The sequence below is a fragment of the Pelophylax lessonae genome (assembly GCF_965119305.1).
Source record: "Pelophylax lessonae genome assembly, chromosome: 6".
In the NCBI taxonomy this organism is placed as follows: domain Eukaryota; kingdom Metazoa; phylum Chordata; class Amphibia; order Anura; family Ranidae; genus Pelophylax; species Pelophylax lessonae.
This window is the reverse complement of record NC_138773.1, coordinates 37,377,807-37,401,639: the sequence shown is the minus strand read 5'-3', so window position 1 is coordinate 37,401,639 and position 23,833 is coordinate 37,377,807. Positions and strand designations below refer to the sequence as shown.

At 46.6% G+C, this 23,833-nt stretch overlaps 1 protein-coding gene across 1 annotated transcript in view; it reads left to right on the top strand.

Moving 5' to 3' along the window:
- Positions 1-23,833, top strand: part of LOC309558532 (uncharacterized protein) — a gene marked incomplete at its 3' end in the record, with an annotated part of 180,905 nt that overhangs the window by 142,706 nt on the left and 14,366 nt on the right. The window contains exon 7 of the mRNA XM_082261612.1: positions 6,963-7,313. Within this exon, the coding sequence (XP_082117738.1) occupies positions 6,963-7,313 (351 nt within the window). The remainder of the gene's footprint in view (positions 1-6,962; positions 7,314-23,833) is intronic.

Sequence of the window (23,833 nt, the reverse complement as noted above, 5' to 3'; positions counted from 1 at the left end):
CCCCTCAATATAACTGAAAGCACAGCCATTAATGTCTAAACCACTGGCAACAAAAGTGAGTACACCCCAAAATCAAAGTCAAAATGTCCAAATTGGGCCCAGAGTGTCAATATTGTGTATGGACACCATTATTTTCCATCTCTGCCTTAACCCCCTTGGGCATGGAGTTCACCAGAGCTTCACAGGTTGCCACTGCAGTCCTCTTCCACTCCTCCATGACGACATCACAGAGCTGGTGGATGTTAGAGACCTTGCGCTTCAGTTTGAGGATGCCCCACAGATGCTCAATAGGGTTTAGGTCTGGAGACATGCTTGGCCAGTCCGTCACCATTACCCTCAGCTTCTTTAGCAAGGCAGTGGTCATCTTGGAGGTGTGTTTGAGGTCGTTATCATGTTGGAATACTGCCCTGCGGCCCAGTCTCTGAAGGGAGGGGATTATGCTCTGGTTCAGTATGTCAGAGTACATGTTGGCATTCATGGTTTCCTCAATGATCAGGAGCTCCCCAGTGCCAGCAGCAATTATGCAGCCCCAGACCATGACACTCCCACCACCATGCTTGACTTTAAGCAAGAAACACTTGTCTTTGTACTCCTTACCCGCTTTTCCGCCACACATGCTTGACATCTGAACCAAATAAGTTTATCTTGTTCTCATCAGACCAAAGGACATGGTTCCAGTAAATCATGTCCTTAGTCTACTTGTCTTCAGCAAACTGTTTGCAGGCTTTCTTGTGCATCATCATTAGAAGAGGCTTCCTTCTGGGACGACAGTCATGCAGACCAATTTTATGCAGTGTGCGGCATATGGTCTGAGCAATAACAGGCTGACACCCCCACCCCTTCAACCTCTGCAGCAATGCTGGCAGCACTCATATGTCTATTTCCCAAAGACAACCTCTGGCTATGACCCTGAGCACGTGCACTCAACCTCTTTGGTCAACCATGGCAAGGCCTGTTCTGGGTGGAACCTGTCCTGTTAAACTGCTGTATGGTCTTGGCCACTGTGCTGGAGCTCAGTTTCAGGGTCTTGGCAATCTTCTTATAGTCTAGGCCATATTTATGTAGAGCAACAATTCTTTTTTTCAGATCCCCAGAGACTTCTTTGCCATGAGGTGTCATGTTGAACTTCCAGTGACCAGTATGAGAGAGTGAGAGTGATAACACCAAATTTAACACACCTGCTCCCCATTCACACCTGTGACCTTGTAACACTGAGTCACATGACACTGGGGAGAAAAATGGCTAATTGTACCCAATTTAGACATTTTGACTTAGGTGTGTACTCACTTTTGTTGCCAGCGGTTTAGACATTAATGGCTGTGTGTTGAGTTATTTTGAGAGGACAGAAAATTTACACTGTTATACAAGCTGTACACTCACTACTTTACATTGTAGCAAAGTTTCATTTCTTCAGTGTTGTCACATGAAAAGATATAACAAAATATTTACAAAAATGTGAGGGGTGTACTCACTTCTGTGAGATACTGTATATACAATAATTTATTACAAAAGTATATAATATGTGCACATGGAAGATCAATAATAAATCTCACCCAAGTCAGAATCTCACCAAGTTTGACTTTCAAAGATGGATGCCAAAAAAGAATATCCCCTGAGGGCGAATGCGGGAGCAGACGTTGTAAATCACCCTGAATGATATACATAAAATATTACTGCTATTTGGAGTATAGCCATAGCGCTGAAAATTATTTTGTTAACAACCCTCAAGCATACCTCCTTAGGGATGTTTTTGCTAGGAGTTTGTGGGCATAAGGTAAGGCCATCAGTTCCATCATCTAAAGTTATTCAAGGAGTTATTCCTCAAGAGAGGTAAAATCTGTATGGATAATATTTAAGAGAATAACCCATTTTTTATGCATATCACATAGGTATCAGTGGCTATTATTTAAGGTTTATTTAAGAATAAAGAAAACAATTTGTATACATACCAGGGGTTGGATACCCTCATTTAATTGAACTTGGCGGGAGGATCTTTCTAGTTACTGAAAATTACTGTGGCTTTATTCAGTTTGATTGTATGTAATGGCGTCCTGCTCTGTGGGAGCCCTCTCCATGAGTTCGTAAATAATGAAATTAATGTCCAAGTCAAAAATAGCCAGTATAGAGTTTGTAAGAACTTCATATCCAAAAAATGTTTTGGAAAATGTTTTATTGTGCTTTCTACAGAAATACAAAATTGTAATGTAAATGATAGGAGCACAACAATGATAACAGTCCAGTATCATTCGCACAGGTATATAGCACATAAGAGAAGGGTTACATAGCAACACAGTCTGTGATGTGTACAGTATAAATGCTAAATAATAGTGTACAATAAGAAACCTGTAATGTATACAGCACAAAATAATAAAAAAATGAAATAAAGAAAATAAGCCGTTCTTTACACGTCATGTCCAACAGAGAACACAGGAGATTATAATAATAATAGTATGAAGAATATCAATGCCCCATGACACGCAGGTTAATGAAGAGCTCAGCCACCTGTACCAAACTTTATTATATCTACTCGGGCAACCCCTGTTGATGTATATATATTTTTTTGTGTTATTCACCTCATTGAACCATGTAGCAAAGGTTGGCGGTGCAACCTGAATCCAGCTTCTGGCCAACAACTTCCTGGCACTGAACAGTGTCTCATGGACACATTTAAGAGTGTATTCATTTATTTTGGCATGTGGGAATAATCCCAATAAACACTGTCAAGGGTCCATCAGCACCGGAGCACCAATCTGATCATGTAGAAACTGGATGACCTGAGCTTAAAATCCACGCATCCGAGGGTAGTGCCAGAGATGGTGCTCAAAGGTACCAATGGAAGTCAGACATTTAGGACATTCCGGACCCCGGGATGGGCAGAACTTTGCCATACGTTCCGATGTGAGATATGCTCGATGGAGTATATAGGTTTGAGTGAGTCTGTCCGACATTTTGGGGGATACAAATTTTGAAGCCCCGAGTATATCACTCAAATCTTCATCCGCAATTGCCCCTACCCCGGGTTCCCATTTGGATTTGAGAGCATATGCTATTTTAGTAGCAGAGGGGGGGATTAGCATATCATAGAACAAGGCTATTAGTTTACGATGTTCCCTGCCACCTATCACTAGCAGGATGTCCAGGGTCTCCAGGGTCTGGCACACGCCCGGGAATTGCGCTCGTAGGGCATGACTTAACTGAAGGTATCTAAAGAACATATGGTTCGGGAGGTCAAATTCCAATTTCAGTTGGTCAAAAGTTTTGATATCGCCCTGGTGTAATACATGCGACAATAGATATATGCCCCTGGAGATCCAAGTACTCGGGTCTGTAAAATCTGTAAAAGTTCAGGCATCTGTTTATTAAAGCACAATGGAGTGTCATTGTGTGGGGTATCACAATCCTGGTCAGCGCCAGGTCCCAGATCCGCTTGTACTGATACAGGAGGCCGAGCCAACTCCAAAAATCAGGAGAGCCGGCCAAGCATTTCAGCAGGTCACAGAAAGGATGTGGGGTAAGGGATACGGGATCCCGACAGACCAATGACAGGTACCTCTGTTTATCATGTTTATCAATGTGGTAGAAGTGGGATAGCTGTGCAGCTGAATAATAAAGGGGGAGATTGGGGATCACCAAACGGCCCAAAGATGTGGGGGTCTTAAGAATTTTCCAAGAAAGCTTACGTCTACCAGTGCCCCATATAAAATATTGCAATATAGTTTCGATAGTTTTAAAATACCTTAATGGAACGTACACCGGAGAGTGCCATAGGATATATGATATTTCCGACACATTACTCCTAAAGTTTAGCCCAAACTTGGGTTTTAGCTTTTAAAAGGGGGATCAGGGGTTCCTCATTCGAGAGCACTCCAGATACCCAAATACCAAGATATTTAAAAGTATGGACCCTGAGTAGTGACAGAGAGGCCTGCTCTATTGGGGGGGGGGGGGGGTAGACGTCAATTGGAAGTATTTGAGACTTATCCCAATTAATTTTAAGGCCTGAAATCTTTCCAAAATGTTTAATAACTTGTAGCGCTGTAACACGCAAGGGGCCAGAGTCAGAAAGAAATAAAATTATGTCGCCAGCATATAATCCTATTTTTTCCTATTAAAGGGCCAGAGCTCAGTCCACGAATACCAGGGTTGAAGCGAAGTGACACCGCCAAGGGTTCAACCGCAAGCGCATATAGTAGGAGGGAAATGGGACATCCCTGACGTGTCCCCATAGATAGCGGAAAGAAGTCAGAGGTCCAGCCATTGGCTACCACCCTGGCCTGAGGGGCATTGTATAGTATGGTCAACCATTTGATGAAATGTGGGCCAAAACCAAATTTGCGCAGATATAGGTATTGCCACTCCACTGAATCAAAGGCTTTGGCGGTGTCAAGTGTAACCACAACTCTGGATCCGATTTGATCATAAAAAGCTTGAATATTCATAAAAAGGAGTGTGGTATTGTAAGCCGTATCTTTGATTGGCATAAAGCTTGTTTGGTCCGGTTGGATCAGGGACAGAATCACTTTATTAGGCTGAATTGCAAGAATTTTTGCCAGAATTTTAACATTTGTTTGTAACAGGGATATGGGCCTGTATGACTCAGGTAGGAGGGGGTTCTTCCTAGGTTTAGGGATTAGAACAATGAGGGCTTCTCGCATAGAGTCAGGTAGAGCGGGAGCTTCAAAAGCTGCTTGATAGAGGGCCAGTAGTCTGGGCACTAGAATACTCGAGAAGTGAGTATAAAATTCAATCGGTAGGCCGTCTAAACCCAGAGCCTTGCAGGCTGCGAAGCTGGCCAGGGCCTGTCGGATCTCATCAGCCGAGATGGGAGCCTCTAGCATAGCCACCTGTCCCTCCACCATAGTGGGAAGAGTAAGGCTGTCCAAGAGTGCGCTCAGTTCATGGGGCGGATAGTCAACTTTGGATGTGTAGGTAGCATGAAAGAAATCGGCAAATATTTTAGTAATTTTCTCTGCATCTGTAATAGTAGCATTGTCAGGCTTGCCCAGACTAAATAACCACAGGCGGATGGGCATCCTGATGAGCCAGGTTCGCCAGCAGCTTACCTGGGAGCTCCCCATGTTCAAAAATTTACATTGCATGAGTCTCAACCAGGACAACTATGTCTGCCTACTGGGCCTTTAAAAATGAAAAGACTGTTGCTTGTCCCGGAGTCCATGGACGTTCCAAATTAAAAGCTTCAGGAGGGCCATCGTAAAAAATAAAAATGTTTGAATGGCTCGGCGGGAACAAAATCCCCAAAGGCAGTGGAGACATACATATTGTATTGGGCATATACCGTGTATCTAAATGAGGCATCATTAAAAAACAAACGAACATGATGACTTTCAAAACAGTGTTGCATAAGGGTACATAATGTTGAAACCAGAACCAGAACCAAAACCCTAACCCACCTTGCTCTACACGAACCCCAACATATAACCCAACGTTGCAAATTGTTTACCACCATGATGCCTGAATTAAGGTAACATATCAGGACATCAGCTGGAGCACCATACCTGCTGCCACCAGTACTCTGCAAAGGTGGCATAAGTGGGGGGCAAACATCCTCTGAAGAACAAAGAGGCATTAAGGACACGGACATCCTCCGGTTCCTGCTGTAAGATGTGTCCAAGAGCCAAGCAGGAAGCTCAGGTCACTCCAATGGCAGACCAGCAATGTTCCAATGGTATATGAGTATTAGTGCATACATTCAAATGCCGGTGATCTAAGGACATAGGTGAGACAGGCAAGGGTGTGGCATGCAGTGTAAATGGGTAGGTATAGAAGAAGGAGATACAGATCATTTCCCGCAGTCCGTGCTGAGTAGGAAGAGTGGATAAGACTAAGTGGATAATGACCTATGAGGAGCCGAAAGACGGAGCAGCATTTTAACAGAGTACTTACGCCTTAGGTGGGGTCCACTCGATCCAGCCACTCCAGGACTGCCTCCGGCTCCTCAAAAAAATGGACCCGGTCACCTCCCACAACACGGAGTTGATCCAGTAACAACATGGCATATTTCAGGTGGCGAATCCTCAGCCGTCACGGTCTCTTGATCTCGTTGAACCAGCTTTGCTGGCGCTGAACCTCCGCCGAAAAGTCAGGAAATGCCAGGACGTGTTTATTGTGGTAAGGAATGTTGCCCTTCTCTCAAGAAAGGCGGAGAATGGTGTCTCGATCTCTGTAGTTGAGAAATTTGGCTATAAAGTCGCGTGCCGGCTCTCCCGACGGTGGCAGCTTGGTTGGTACACGATGAACGCGTTCTACCACGAATGACTGCGAGAATTATTCTCGGCCGTGATGTAAGGGGGAACTCTGTGCTGGTTTATATTAACCTGACCTTCATGTAAAAAGGAGAAATATGTTTTTGTGATTTTTGTTATACCTAAGGCACATTGCTAAACACACTAGCTACATGTTTGTAGCTTAAATATTGATACTTGCACTGAAAATGGTCATTTTGGCTAACTTTATGAAATGTCAGTATAAATTTTGCTCTCTACTTGCAGTGCCGCCTATCAGTGCTGCATATTAGTGTCTCCTCATCAATGCCCAACAGTGCTGCCTCATCAGTGTACCTCTGTGAAGGAGAAACATTACCTATTTACAAAATTTTGTAACAGAACGAAGAAACTTTTTTTTTTTTTTGGTCAAAATTTTCAGCTATTTTTTTATTTGTTTAAAAAAAGTATACTCAGTGGTGATTAAATACCACCAAAACAAAGCTCTGTCTCAAAAACATGATAACACTTTTGTTTCAGTACAGCATTGCATGACCGCGCAATTGTCATTCAAAGTGTGACGGCTCTGAAAGCAGAAAATTGGCCTGGGCAGGAAAGGGGTGAAAGTGTCTGGTATTGAAGCGGTTAATATCTAAAATAATGGCAGGATGCACTTTACTGTGTATTACTCTTCTCCACTCTATACTCATTGTCTTGTGTATTGATTACTCTTTGTTTCAGATTTCCCTTGGCGCCCAGTGATGGGTGATATTGAAGTCCCATCTTTAGTAAATGGCAGAGAAGCCAAGCTGCAGTGTGTGATCCGGGGGTATTTCCCCAACAATCTGGAGGTGAGATGGTTCCGGAAAGAAGCAGGAAAGCCGGAGCTGTATGAAGTGTCTCCCGGTAATAGATACAAGATTCCGGAGTTGGAGGTCACACAGGGATCTGATAAGACTTACACCTGTATCGCCTCCCTCATTGTATCCGTGTTAGTGAAAACCGAGCACAAATCAGAGTTCATCTGCCGGGTGACACACCCCAGTCTTGAGACCCTTCTGGATAAGAGGACAGGAGAGCTCACAGTGACAGGTATTACTATAGTATTTATTGGTGACACTAGAATGCTTTGCTTCAAACACTGGAAAATGTTGTGTAAATGTACTTCCCCTGGGTATACTGCTGCACCATGGGTATAAATGAAGAAAATTTGAGCAATAGAGATGGCCTTGCGGTTCGCCCGGCAGTCGGTTCGCGGCGAATTTTGCTTGTTCGCTACCCGCCAAATTTGCAAACACATGGCGTTGTTCGCGGCGGCCATATTAGTTTACATTGGGGAGAACTTTGACCCATGACACAGCCGTCAGGATAGACAGCCAATTCAATCATTTCAGCACATGGACATGCCCCCTACCTCATAAATAGACCAGAGCAGGCGGCCATTTCACATTCTGCTTTTTGTCAGCGTAGGGAGAGGTCTGCTGTATGCATCAGGGGGAGATTGCCATGCACAAATAGCTCTGTTAAGATCCACAAAAGTCCTTTTCAGGGCTGGTATTTCGGTATAGGCCTTCTACAGTCTCTTTTGAGTTTAGGGCCAGGTATCCAGTCGGTGCTTTAGGGGCAGTTAGAGATCGGCAGACAGTGACACAAATCGCTCTGTTAATGTCCACAAAAGTCATTTAAAGGGCTGCAGTTTTTTTGGTATTGCTGTGCAGTGCACTATATAGGGGGGGAGGGGGTAATCCACGGTATAATATACTTTGTAGAAAGCATATTATAGTGGATTAGTAGTATTATTGTGCACTGTGCAGCATTGTGACAGGTGTGGTGACTGAGCATTTCTACAGCAATACTACAAAGAGTGACAAAAGCACTTTTAATGTATTATAACTAGTGTGATAGACCAGTGACCCCCCCCCCCCCAATACCACATATTGAAGTGGGGTGTTATCTAAGTATACTTTTACAAGTGTATTTGTGTCCTGCAACAATATTGCCTCTTTTGCTGTGTTAATTTTTATACACACAGTGCCAAACTTCCTGGCTAATTTTTTGAACAACTAGTGTGATACACCAGTGGCCCCCCCCAATACCACATATTGAAGTGGGGTGTTATCTGAGTATACTTTTACAAGTGTATTTGTGTCCTGCAACAATATTGCCTCTTTTGCTGCGTTCAGTCTGATACACACAGTGCCAAACTCCCTGGCTAATTTTTTGAACAAATGGTGTGATACACCAGTGGCCCCCCAATACCACATATTGAAGTGGGGTGTTATTTAACATTATACTTTTCTAAGAGTGTATTTTAGTCCTGCAAAAATTTGGCCTCTGTTGCTGTGTTAACTCTGCTACACACAATGACAACAATTACTGGCCAATTATTTGTAGAACTGGTGTGATAAAACTGTGGCCCCCCAATATTACATATTGAAGTGGGGTGTTATTTAACAGTACACTTTTCTAAGATTGTGTTTTAGTCCTGCAAAAATGTGGCCTCTTTTGCTGTGTTAACTGTGCTACACACAGTGACAACAGTTACTGGCCAATGATTTGTAGAACTGGTGTGATAAACCTGTGGCCCCCCAATACCACAGATTGAAGCGGGGTGTTATATACCTTTTTCCAGATATACTTCGATTCTCTAGAGAATTTTGTCACAGGGTAATTTAAAAACATGACAGGCAGAGGAAGAGGCAGACACTTATGTAGGGGTGGTAGGGGTAGGGCAGGAGCAGTAGGCCGGAGCCAAAGTGTGAAGTTTCAGAAGGCGCGTTCGATTACGTCAAAGGACGCACCAGACTTGGTTGAGTGGCTCACTCTGCCTTCCTCTTCTGCACCCTCCTCATCCTCTCTATCTGCACCCTCTTCACTCTCTGCTGTGTGCACCCCCAAAGACACCACCACAAACAACACCACATACCCTCCGCTTGAGTCTCTGTTATTATTTTTCGATCCATCACAAGACATTTGCGATGCGCAGCCATTCTTGGCATCGGATCAGGAAGAGGAGGTAGCCGCCACTCAGCAGTCTGACGACAGTACCCAGATCAGCCCAAGGAAGCTGGTCCCCGCTGTTGCTGCCTACTTCGAGATCTCGATTGTTAGTGGTGGGGAAGGTGACGTGGATGATGACGTGTTTATGGACGTCACGTGGGAGCCCACAAGAGAGGAAGAGGAGGGGAGTTCAGAGGGAGAGATGGACCGGCAGATAGGGAGGAGAGGCAGGCAGAACTTGCATTGCACTAGAGCAGGAATGGGCAAACTACGGCCCGGCGGACCTTTTAATCCTGCCCGTGGAGAGCACAGTGTTCCCCAAGCCCCGGGCCGTGGACCGGTACCGTGGATTAAACGGTACCGGGCCGCCCGAGGAACTTCGGCAGTGGCGGCCGGGGCGCACAGAGCAGTGCACCCCGAGCCCGCCCATTGTGTGACAATAGCGAATGAAAATTCGATATTGTCACACGGATCCTCCTCCTGGCCAATCAGGGTCGTCCCGCTTCCTGATTGGCCGAAAGGCAAACCCCATGCCATTGGCCGAGGAGGAGGCGGGAGGACTGAGGACTCGAGAAGACGCCAGGGGACTGAAGAGAAGCGCTGCCTGAGGTAAGTGCACTGGTCTCGTGGGGGGGGGGGCACTGGCATATCTGCATTGAAAGGGGGTACTGGCATATCTGCATTAAAAGGGGGCCCTGGCATATCTGCATTGAAAGGGGGCACTGGCATATCTGCATTAAAAGGGGGCCCTGGCATATCTGCATTGAAAGGGGGCACTGGCATATCTGCATTGAAAGGGGGCCCTGGCATATCTGCATTGAAAGGGGGCCCTGGCATATCTGCATTGAAAGGGGGCACTGGCATATCTGCATTGAAAGGGGGCCCTGGCATATCTGCATTGAAAGGGGGCCCTGGTATATATGCATTGAAAGGGGGCCCTGGCATATCTGCATTGAAAGGGGGGCCCTGGCATATCTGCATTGAAAGGGGGCCCTGGCATATCTGCATTGAAAGGGGGCATTGGCATATCTGCATTGAAAGGGGGCATTGGCATATCTGCATTTAAAGGGGGCCCTGGCATATCTGCATTGAAAGGGGGCACTGGCATATCTGCATTGAAAGGGGGCCCCCTGGCATATCTGCATTGAAAGGGGGCCCTGGCATATCTGCATTGAAAGGGGGCACTGGCATATCTGCATTGAAAGGGGGCCCTGGCATATCTGCATTGAAAGGGGGCCCTGACATTGAAAGGGGGCCCTGTCATATCTGCATTAAAAGGGGGCCCTGGCATATCTGCATTGAAAGGGGGCACGCTGGCATATCTGCATTGAAAGGGGGCGCTGGCATATCTGCATTGAAAGAGGGCCCTGGCATATCTGCATTGAAAGGGGGCACGCTCGCATATCTGCATTGAAAGGGGGCACGCTGGTATATCTACATTGAAAGGGGGCCCCCTGGCATATCTGCATTGAAAGGGGGCACTGGCATATCTGCATTAAAAGGGGGCCCTGGCATATCTGCATTGAAAGGGGGCCCTGGCATATCTGCATTGAAAGGGGGCACGCTGGCATATCTGCATTGAAAGGGGGCCCTGGCATATCTGCATTGAAAGAGGGCCCTGGCATATCTACATTGAAAGGGGGCACGCTGGCATATCTGCATTGAAAGGGGGCACGCTGGCATATCTGCATTGAAAGGGGGCTTGCTGGTATATCTGCATTGAAAGGGGGCCCCCTGGCATATCTGCAGTGAAAGGGGGCCCCCTGGCATATCTGCATTGAAAGGGGGCACGCTGGCATATCTGCATCTTGGTCCGGCCCCCAGGTCCAATATATGAACCCATTGCGGCCCTCGAGTCAAAAAGTTTGCCCACCCCTGCACTAGAGGTACAAAGCAGACTGCAAATGTATCAGGAGCGAGCCATCAACCATGTACAGCCACACCTGGCGCTCCCAGGATGCCGGCACATGGCTCCGCAGTGTGGGCTTTTTTTAATGTGTCCGTTGCTGACAACAGTAAGCCCAACACTCACCTAGGGACGACCGCCTTAAGAAGACACCTGAACTCCCATCACCGAGCCCAGTGGGAGCAACACCGTCAGAACCCACAAAGCCACACTCCAGGGTCTCAACGTCCAGCCTCTTCTCCTTCTCCTTTCTCCTCCCATTTGTCCTCCACTCCACCTTTCATGATGCCATCGTCGCGTTGTTCTGGAAAAAGGCAGGCTTCTGTGGCCCAAATGTTGGAGCGGAAAAAAATGATGACGCCGGATAACCCTCTTGCCCAACGTTTGACTGCTGGCTTGTTGAAACTGATAGCCCGCCAACTACTGCCATATCAACTGTTGGACTCGGAGGCCTTTCGTAAATTTGTGGCCATTGGAACACCACAATGGAAGGTCCCAGGCAGGAAATATTTCTCGCAGAAGGGCATTCCAGAGCTGTACGGCCATGTTCAGCGGCAAGTGAATATATCTCTGGCACACAGTGTTGGTGCCAAGATACATCTGACCACAGACACATGGTCTAGCAAACACGGGCAGGGAAGGTATATCACTTTTACTGCCCACTGGGTGAACCCTCTGACGGCCGTCAAGCATGTAATCCGTGGCACCCGTGTAGATTTGGTTGTACCGCCACGGATGGCATGCAGGCTTGCCTCTTCTTCTCCTCCTCCATCCTCCCTCTCCTCCTCGGCTGACTCCTCCTCTTCCGCTGCTACCGTCTCTTCCACTGCGCCGCCCAAGATCCCCAGAACCTATTCCACATGCCAGGTGAGACGTTGCCATGCTGTGCTGCGTCTGTTGTGCCTGGAAGCCAAGAGCAACACTGCTCCTGCACTCCTTTCAGCTTTACGTTCACAGGCAGATCAGTGGCTGACACCGCTCAATTTGACAGTTGGTAAAGTGCCAACTGTCAAAAGATGATGCCAATCTGCTGAGCACGCTGAAACAGGGCAAAAAAACACACGTGCCATGCATGGCACACGTCCTGAACTTGGTGGTGCAGCGATTCCTTGCCAAATACCCTGGGGTCCAGGACGTCTTGCGGCAGGCCAGGAAAATCTCGGGCCATTTCAGAAGATCATACACAGCCATGGCTCGCCTTGCTGACATTCAGTGGCGACACAACCTGCCCGTCAGGCGTCTTATTTGTGACTGCCCAACGCGATGGAACTCAACGTTGCATATGCTTCATAGGCTGCTCCAGCAGAAATGTGCAGTTAACGACTATCTGTACGAACTCTGCGGCAGGACAGGTTCTGGGGAGCTTGGGTTTTTTTTCACCTCGCCAGTGGCTGCTCATGCGGGACGCATGCAGACTTCTGCGGCCATTCGATGAGATCACCAAACTGGTCAGTCACGGCCAGGGCGCCATAAGTGATATCATACCTTACGCCTTCTTTCTGGTGCATGCATTGCGTCGTGTCATTGAACAAGCCGTCGAGGAGCAGGAGCAGGAAGATGAGGAAGTCGCAATGTTGGATGAATTCCCAGTGGGTGCTACTCCATCTGAGACAAATCAACAGCAGGAGTCTGAAGAGGAGTCAGAGGAGGATGGTGCTGGGGGGGATGAGGAGAAGCAAGAAGAGCATGCTTTAAACCTTTCTGGGATCCCTGGTGTTATCTGTGGATGGGGGAGGAGAACAAGGACGACATTATCCTGGATGATGAGCTGGAAGCAGGCCACTATACTGCTTCCAGTTTAGTGCAAATGGGGGCCTTCATGCTCCAGTGTTTTAAGGGGACCCCCGTATAAAATGCATAAAGGCCAAGGACCAGTACTGGGTGGCAACATACTTAGACCCCCGGTACAAACATAAAATGGTGGAAATGTTACCACAATCACAGAGGGCGGTCAGAATGCTGCGCTTCCAGGCCTTGCTGCGGGAAATGCTGCATTCTGCTTTTGCGTGCGCTGGCAGAGGAATTTCCAGTCACAGAGAGACAGTTGCGGGTAGCAATCCAACAGCCCCTGCAAGAAGAGGGCGGTTTGAAGATGTTTTGGTCACTTCAGATATGAGATCCTTCTTTCAGCCGAACCATCTACAGCTGTACTACGGATCCAGCAACAAGGAACGCCTAGACTGACAGATGTCCGACTACATCAGGTTAACGTCCGATGTGGACGCTCTGAGGAGTGATGAACCCCTGGACTACTGGGTGGGCAGGCTTGACCTCTGGCCAGAGCTTGCACAATTTGCAATGGAAATGTTGGCTTGCCCCCTGTCCAGTGTCCTGTCCGAAAAGATGTTCAGCGCAGCAGGGGGGATCGTGACCGATAAGCGCACTCGCCTAGCTCATGACAGTGTAGACTACCTCACATTTATGAAAATGAATGAGGCATGGATCTCTGAGGAATTCAACACATGTGACCAGTAGACCATGTTTCATTGAAATTCCTCATGCCAGGCCACAAATATCCGCAAGACCGCCATCCACCCACAGCAATTCCTGGTCCTTGGCTTCACTACATACAGCAGCATAAAAGGCAATTCATGTCCATTGAATTGCAAATTTTTGGGGCCTTTCTGGGCCGACAATTATTTTTTCTGTGAATGCCTAATGTAACTCCAGCCACCGAAAACTACATTCTTACCTGTCAGGTAAACCCATTTGGGCTAATTTTTGGGTCCTATACAGGCCGACACTTACTTCTGTATCCTGTGAATGCCTAATGTACCTTCGGCCACAGAATACAACGTTCTTAGCTGTCAGGTAAACCCATGTGGGTTAACTTTTGGGGCCTGGAATGGCCGACACTTACTTCTTTATCCTGTGAATGCCTAATTTTTCAGACTGGAATTTAAAATCAATGGGTCTGTAAAGGTTCCGCCAAATTGTGGAATGGATGCGGACCCATTTTACAGATGTGTGAATTGACCCTATATGTATTTGACATGTATTTACTGGCTGCTGTCAGTCCTGGCTGATTTATGGTAAAAAAAAAAATATTTTTTGCTGTAAAAAAAAAAAAAATGTAGGGCAACGTTTACAATTGCAATACTTATGTTATGACATTGTCCATGTGCTGGGACTATTTGTGCACAGCTATTAAGTCTTTTGTACCTGCAAATATGACCTAAAGGTGTTTAAAGTTCGCCTCCCATTAAAGTCAAAGGGGCCTGCCACGAACTTGCGGTTCGCGGACTTTTGGGAAAATTTGCGGCTGACGTTCGTTAACCGCCCCGGCTGATGTTCGTCCATCTCTAATGAGCAATGAGCAGTCTATTTATATAACATTTGTGGCACGAATGCCAAAAACATTTGTGCAAACTGAATTAAACGTCACCACATTTACAAAATAGATTAGCTCTTCTATCATCAGCTCCATCTAGTGGCCATAATGCGCCATATTTTCTAATTGAGGTATTTCAGAAAACTATACCACATTCAAGCCACTGGATGGAGCTGATGGTACAGGAATGAATATATTTTAAAAAAAATTGGCGCAATATACAGTAGTTCAGCTTGCGGCAACATTTTTGACATTTCAGCAACAAATGTTTTCTAAATGGATCTTTTAGTGAAGGTTGTTCTCAATTTAAAACTTAATTTAAAAAAAGTAAAATCTTTCCGGTTTGTAATGAGTGTAGCACCCTCCTAGGTAGGTGCTAGGTAAAGGCATATTTAGCCCTGTCTGCTTATCAGAGGGGCCTGAATTCTCAGCTAGTCTGTCACATGTTTCCAGGTGTATCTGATGAGTCTTGGGATTCTCACCACTGTATCCAATAAGGGATCTTGTTGGACGGTGGAGGAAACCTAGCCAACAGCACACCAGGGTTTATAAACTGTCACAGTGGGCAGAGTTTGCCGCAATGCACCCTGGGGTTGGAAATAAATCTGGCGGGAGCATGTGACAGAGCATCTTTTGGCGGAAGCATAAGTCCCAGGAGGAGGTGGCTGCTGTCTCTCCTCCTGTCAGAGAGTGGAGGTGGTCCAGGCAGTCGGCCTAGGGACCGGAGGTTGTGCTGGGATCCAGATTGTTGCTGACCGAGTGCAGCTGCTGGGCAGAGACCTTCAGGAAAAACAGTATCGTGAGTACTCTAGATCTGCCCAGGGGGCCGCCTAGGACAGGGGACCACTCCAGAAGGTCAAGGTGGATCCAGGAGCCAGCAAACCTGTAGTAGTGGCAGTGAAAGGGGGTGCTAAGTGTCAAAGCCCTGAAGACAGGGAAGTGAAAGGGGGCGCCAGTGTGGGCTCTGAAGCGTTCAGCAGTGCAGCAAAGGTATACAAGTAGCTACCTCAGGCGAGATTACCTCAGGGAGCCAAAAAGGACTTCTGTAGTAAAAAAGGAAGTTACAGAGTCAAGTCAGCGTTAACCGGCATTCGGCCAGCGTTAACCAGCGTCAAGTCAGCGTTAACCGTCATTCAGCCAGCGTTAACCAGCGTCAAGTCAGCGTTAACCGGCATTTGGCCAGCATTAACCAGCGTCAAGTCAGCGTTAACCGTCATTCAGCCAGCGTTAACCAGCGTCAAGTCAGCGTTAATCGGCATTCAGCCGGCACTAACCAGCGTCAAGCAGCATTTATTCAGAGTCCCCGTCAAATTGTGCATAGTTCAGTTACAGGAGTATCCCACTCACCCCTTCTCCCATCCAAGTTCCTAAATAAACCTAAAAACCCAAAGATACTGGACTGGTCATTGTCTCAGTGCTCACACTTGGAGAAACATGCTTAAAAATGCTGTTGTTGCTAGCGGTGACCTAGTGGGACCTACATCCAGCACCATGGCTGGGAATTGTCACTCTGCGGTTTTTCAAAGCCAAGGAAACTTGTCAATTCAATGACAGCTTTATTACAGCACTGGCCTGCAGCAATACTTCAGCACAAATTTAACAGGAAATATTTGTGACAGAGTGACCTGCCATAATAAACAACTACTTGTCATCAGTGGCGGCCCGTGCATAGGGGGCGCCGGAGCGCCGCCCCCCCTAAAAAAAAAGAAAAAAAAATAGAAAAGAAAAAAAAATGACAAAAAAATAATAAAGTTTTGAAAAAAAAAAAATTGGGTTCGCAGGCCTATGCGCTCGGCCTGGTGGATATGGGGGGGGGTGGGGTTTACGACCCAGAAGAGGCGCCGATTGGCTGCCTTCTGGGGGCGTAACCTGGGCACAGCAAATAGCGCTGAGCCACCCCACCTTCGTGATATCCTGGCTGTGATTGGTCCAGTCTCCAGCCTGGACCAATCATCATCCAGGACATCGCTGACTCGCAATGGGGGCGGTGCCGGTGCGTGCGTCAGTCACGCACCGTCACCACCCATCTCCTTCCCGCCGACCCGGACTGGAACTGAAGACAGAAGACTGAAGACTGAAGAGGAGGACGTCCACGCCGCTGCTCGTCTCGGTTCCCGGAATCCCGCCATCCCGCCGCCGTCAGAAGGTAAGTGATTGAAGCCAGCCTGTACCCTCACCTGTGCCATCACCTGTGCCATGCCTATGCCATCACCTGTGCCATGCCTATGCCATCACCTGTGCCATGCCTATGCTATCACCTATGCCATCACCTGTGCCATGCCTATGCCATCACCTGTGCCATGCCTATGCCATCACCTGTGCCATCACCTGTGCCATGCATATACCATCACATGTGCCATGCCTATGCCATCACATGTGCCATGCCTATGCCATCACCTGTGCCATCATCTGTACCATGCCTATGCCATCACCTGTGCCATCACCTGTGCCATGCCTATGCCATCACCTGTGCCATGCCTATGCCATCACATGTGCCATCACCTGTGCCATGCCTATGCCATCACCTGTGCCATCACCTGTGCCATCACCTGTGCCATGCCTATGCCATCACCTGTGCCATCACCTGTGCCATCACCTGTGCCATGCCTATGCCATCACCTATGCCATCACCTGTGCCATGCCTATGCCATCACCTGTGCCATGCCTATGCCATCACCTGTGCCATCACCTGTGCCATGCATATACCATCACATGTGCCATGCCTATGCCATCACCTGTGCCATGCCTGTACCATGACCTCAAAGTCATGCAATTTTTTTACCGCGTTTTTTGCCGCGAAGCAATACCTATTACATTTTTCTTTTTGCGCCCCCCCCCCCAAAATTTGGAGCACCAGCCGCCACTGCTTGTCATTAACAAAAACTCTCCAGATCTAACACTTCCTTCATATAACAAAACTGAAGAAAAAGGGGAATTAAAAAAGGTGTGTGGAAAACAGCCGGCCCCTAGTTTGATATACTTACCCACCAGTCTGCTAACAAACCAAATAAACCTGTTTAACAAAGTAGGTTAGAAACAGGGGTTTGGTTAACACACATTTGCAAACGCATGTGTAAGCTGCAAGGCCTCAACACGGCACCCTGTGTATCCTGCAGTCCTATCACTTCCTAACACTACTCAACCTGAGTGTCTCCACAATGCAAGCACATGAATATTGATGGATGGGAAACAGGTGGGCTTGGGGAGGGCCCAATCCTCCCCCAACCTGCTCCCATCCATGACTGGTATTTAGTTTGCACCCCATGGTTATTACATAGCCATTAGTTTTTCAATACCAGTCATGGGTGGGAAGGAGTTGCATTTTGGTGCTCCAGTGCTACCAGGCAGAAAATGCATGTAAAAGATGTATGCATTCATTAACTTAGTGAGTAGAACTAGCTCCTTGTACCATTGACAAATTAAGGCAGAATGGTGCCCTAAACAAAATAACAGCTTTTCCTGAGCCCTAATCCACCAAATGAAATTGATAAGGATTGCAATAAGCCCAGAGAAACTGCCCCATTTGCATTGGCCGTAATGGCATGGAGCCATCAGACACCAACTACCTTCAAGCACATCCTCCATCTATGACTTCATAGATAGGGGCACTGATTTGGCCAATTGTGCCACCCCTTGGTTTAATGCAGAAACATGATGTTTGTAGCTGGGCTTCCTGGGCACTACCAGGGATCTAGGCACCTGCCCGGTTTGCCCTGTGGAAAGGGACCTCTTCCTTTTATCATACGTCAGGGATGGTTCCCAGGGCCTTATCAGACACTATGGGTTAACCATTTGCCTATAGGGCACTTTCACCCCCTTCCTGCCCAGGCCAATTTTTAGCTTTCAGTGCTGTCACACTTTGAATGACAATTGCGTGGTAATGTTACACTGAACCCATATGACCTTTTTATCATTTTTTTCACACAAAAAAGCTTTCTTTTGTTGGTATTTATTCACCATTGGGGTTTTTTATTTTTTTGCTAAACAAACAAAAAAAGACTGACTATTTTGAAAACAGGTAATTCTTCTCTTTCACTGAAGTGCGCTGATGAGTCTGCACTGATGAGGCAGCACTAATGAGGAGGCACTGATAAGGCTGCACGGATGGGCACTGATAAAATGCACTGATGGGCACTGATAGGTGACACTGATGAGGAGGCACTTGTGGGCACCGATTTGCAGCACTTGTGGGCACTGATTGGCAGCACTGGTGGGCACTAATGAGGAGGCACGGATGAGGCTGCACTGATAGGCGACACTGATGAGGAGGCACTGATATGAACTGATTGGCAGCACTGATGAGCACTGATTGGCTCTCTGGGGGATCACTGTGGACCCTGCTGTGGGGGTGATTTCTGGGGACCCTGCTGTGGGGGGAATTTCTGGGGACCCTGCTGCGGGGGGGGGATTTCTGGGGGATCTCTGGGGACCCTGCTGTGAGGGGGATCTCTGGGGGATCTCTGGGGACGCTGCTGTGAGGGGGATCTCTGGGGACCCTGCTGTGAGGGATAAAATACTTTGCTTTTGCACACTTCCACCCCTATCCATAACCTGAACCCCCAGCCATTGATCTGGTGGCAGTCTTAACTGCTGAATGCAACAGGGAGCATAGTTTTTGCCAGAGCTGCAAAGTATCATTGCTGCAACATGTGTTCACCCCATGCAGCTGTCTTTGTAGCTTACAGGAGGGTGGTAAAAACTTGGTTCAACTACCTGTTTTTACTGCCTCCAACCACAAGTGTAAATGAGCCCCTACATACCATTCCCCTGTCCACTTAACCACTTGCCATCTGGGCCATTTCTGACACTTCGCTCCTACATGTAAACGTCTACTTTTCGCTAGAAAATTACTTAGAACCCCCAAGCATTATGTATAAAATGGTGGGTGTTGCAATTTTTTATGTCACACGGTATTTGCGCAGTGGTTTTTTCAAACGCTATTTTTTTGAGAAAAAATCATTCATGAATTTAAAAAAAAACACACTAAAGTAAGCCCAATTTTTTTGTACAATATGAAAGATGATGTTACGCTGAGTAAATAGATACCTAACATGTCATGCTTTAAAATCGTGTCTGCCCGTGGAATGGCAGCAAACTACGGTGCCTAAAATTCTTCATAGCTGACGCTTTTAACGCCTTTTTACCAGTTACCAGTTTAGAATTGCACAGGAGGTCTGGTGCTAGAATTATTGCTCTCACTCTAACATTCGCGACAATACCTCACATGTGTGGTGCGATCACCGTGTACGTATGCGTGCGGGAGTAACGCATGCTTTCGCATTTGTGGATAAGCAGGGTGGAGTGGGGGCGCTTTAAAAAAATAGTTTTTCATTAATTAATTTATTTTATACAAACATTTTTTTTGTTTTAGTTTTTTTTTTGTACTAACTTTATTGCAATCACAAGGGATAAACAACATCCCATGTAAAAGCATGGGCCTTGACAGATCCTCTTTATGGGGAGATTTGGGGTCTATTAGAACCCAAATCTCTCCTTTGTTTACCACCAGTGGCCAGGAAAGCAGCCCATCAGACCGATCAGCTGCATGGGGGCCAAAGGGATGGAACTGGAAGTGACTAACTACTCGTCGCTCCCAGTTTCAAGGGTTACAAAGAGAGGGGAATGATGTCAGTTCCTCTCTCTCTCTCTCTCTCTGTACTAGGCAGCTATTTCTGCCGGCCGCATCGCTCCCGGCCTCTGCGATGATACAGGGAGCCACCTGCAGAAGTGATCAAATAGCTAATTAGCCACTGGGATCACTTCTGCATGAAATGGAATCGCCAGCTAAAAAGAATGATGCCAGGATGATGCCTGTAGGTGCACCCATCATCCCGGTAATACTACTGAAACTCAAGGACGTCCATGTACGTACCTTGGGCGACAAGTGGTTAATTATGACATAAGAGGCCACAATTATGAGGTGAGTCTCCACAATGAGGATAGGACCTGTGGATGGGATCGTGCAAAAGCATGGAATCCTGGGACTTGTAGGGATAACACTTGGCCCTTCTTGCACATCCTTTTTCATAATTAGGGAGATTTCCCTTTATTTCCTGTCCCATAGCCAAAACAGGAAGTGAGAAGAGATCCCTCCAAAGTGAGAGAATGCCTGACACTAGTGTCTCCATTGGAAGATTTTTCCCTATATTCCTGATCTGGTGACAACCCAAAATTTTGGATTTTCTTTCACTTTCGGTGATAACAGTAAAATGACAAATAGAGAGGGGGGATCTCCCTAACAGGGAGCATAGACAGCAATAAAAACAGACAGGTTTTTTAATCCCTCTCCACTCTATCCAAAATTAAACAAAAAGTTTTGCCTTTATTACTTATGTAGCACTGCCCCCTTGAGGACTACTGAATTCTTCACCTTGGGATCCCCTTGGGTTACCATTAGCAACTGCAGCATACACAATTTAACACTTTACTCCTTGGCTCAGTCAATGAACAATCTAGGTAGGGGATGTAGTTGTTTTTGTTGTTTTATTTAAATTAGGGATGGGAGAAGGGAAGAGTGGGATACTCCCAATTGAACTATTCACAATAGATGAGGACTCCTGTCTGAAGATGCAGCCAGGCTGCAGATTCACCTTGCCACTAGATGAATTTGGGTTAGGCCTCTGTATAGATGACTTGATTAGGAAGATTATCTTCAGGATACACGCCTAGTACCCCCTTTCACTCCACAGACTGACACCTGTATTCTGACTATCCTACAATGGGGTGGCCCCCTCAGGTCAGGCCCCTAGACACAATCCCCTGTACTCACGATACTGTTTTTCAAAGGTCTCCAGTGTCTCTACCCCTCCAGTCAGCTCTCCTGGACCTCTGGGTTCAGTTTCTTTCCTCTAATCCCCAGGCCGACCGCCTGTGACCATGTGCCACTGCTACAGAGGAGGAGACAACCATCACTCTCCCCTGGGACTCTGCTCACCAGCCAAAGACCCCGCAGCACATGTGCTCTTGGCTTTTATACAACACCATATAATGCACGAGACAGCCAGTCTGTTTCAATCACTGGGACTGTATCAAAGCCTGTGTACCCATTGGTCAAGTTTCTTCCCACTGTCCAATATGCCTCCCTATTGAACCAGCGTGAAACACTCCCTAGACCAGATGAATCACACACTGAGCACCATGAGCAAACCTAACTCAAAGATCCTGCTCTCTGGTAGGCAGAAAGCAATATAGAATTTCCCTGCTGCTCCTCTGATAGGCAGACAGAGCCAAAACTATACTCTCTCACTAGCACCTACCTAGGAGGGTGCTACAATTATACTGTATATTATTCATTACATAACCAGCCATGATTCTTAAAGATTTTATCAATTGGGTTTAAATAGAAACACAATGACTAAATCATACTTTGGCATGACAGTATGATGGTTTTTATGGCAAGAAATAAATATGGAATTTATATACCTACTGTAAGTTGCTCACAGAGTTAGGCTTCATACACACAGACATTTAGAGCAGGGGTGCCCAACCAGTGGCCTGCAGACCCCTTTGATGTGGCCCGCAACCTCTTGATCTGGGATGGCGGGTCGGCAGGCCCAGATCAAGGGTTGCTGACCCGCCATCTCAGGGCATCAGTGTTGTGAATCAATCTGGCGGTAGAGTAAACAAGCATCTGCAGAGCAGAGCCGCATAAGCTGATGCTTCCTGTAAAGTGCTGGCTCCTGTCACAGGCGGATGCACTCCGCCTGGGACAGCAGACAGCAGCAACCAGCAATACCTGGATGGAAGTCTGTTATTAACGGTAAGTTTATTACTAAAATCACAATGTATATAATGGGCATATCCGTTCTGCAGTGGTTACTGGGCTACTTTCAAACTGATTCACCTTGTGGGTTACCTGCACTGAGCCATAGATTTTGTTAATACCTGCGGGTTTGTTGCACTTTCAGAAAGTGCACCACATCTGCAAGATATAACAGAAGTCCATGGCAAAGTGCAGCCAGCCCGCAGAAAAGCCACAGGTGCACTGCGCTGCGCCCGCGATGTGGGTAAACTGCAGCGCATCAGAGTGAAAGGAGCCTTAGGCCACTTTTACACAAATGGTCTGAGCCAATCGGACCCTCTATTCACCTCTATGGAGTGCCAGATGTAAACAGACTCATTGTGGTCTGTACAGCCAGTCATACAGTGCCTTGAAGAAGTATTCATGCCCCTTGAAATTTTCCACATTTTGTCATGTTACAACCAAAAACGTAAATGTATTTTATTGGGTTTTTATGTGATAGACCGACACAAAGTGGCACATAATTGTAAATGGAAAGGAAAATGATAAATGGTTTTCAACATTTTTTTATAAGTAAATATGTGAAAAGTGTGGCTGCATTTGTATTTAGCCCCCGGAGTCAATACTTTGTAGAACCACCTTTCCCTGCAATTACAGCTGCAAGTCTTTTTGGGGATGTCTGTACCAGCTTTGCACATCTAGAGAGGGACATTTTTGCCCATTCTTCTTTGCAGAATAGCTCAAGTTCTGTCAGATTGGATGGAAAGTGTCTATGAGCAGCAATTTTCAAGTCTTCCCACAGATTGTCAATTGGATTTAGGTCTGAACCTTGACTGGGCCATTCTATCACATGCATATGCTTTGATCTAAACTATTCCATTGTAGCATCCAACAGGATTCTCCCATTATCATGTTTCATGGTGGGGATGGATTGTTCAGGGTGATGTTCAGTGTTAGTTTTTTTCCGCCACACGTCTCATCTGACCAGAACACCTTCTTCCACATGTTTGCTGTGTCCCCCACATAGTTTCACTTAAACAGGACTTCTTATGGTTTTCTTTCAACAATGGCTTTCTTCTTTCCACTCTTCCATAAAGGGCAGATTTGTAGAATGCCTGAGTCCTGACTAATAGTTGTTCTGTGGACAGATTCTCCCACCTGAGCTGTGGATCTCTGCAGCTCTCTGTACAGTTAGCATGGGCCTCTGGCTGCTTCTCCTGATGAATGCTCTCCTTGCCCGGTCTGTCAGTTTAGGTGGACGGCCATGTCGTGGTAAGTTTGCAGTTGTGTCATACTCTTTCCATTTTCGGATGATGGATTGAACAGTGCTTTGTGAGATGTTCAAAGGTTGGGATATTTTTTATAACCTAACCCTGCTTTAAAATTCTCTACAACTTTATCCCTGACCTTTCTGATGTGTTCCCTGGCCTTCATGATGCTGTTTGTTCACTAAGGTTCTCTAACAAACCTCTGAGGGCTTCACAGAACAGCTGTATTTATACTAAGATTAAATTACACACAGGTGGATTCTCTTTACTAATTAGGGGACCTCTGAAGGCAATTGGTTCTACTAGATTTTCATTAGGGGTATCAGAGTAAGACCCCTTTCACACATGCGGTCCGTTTGTCTGTTT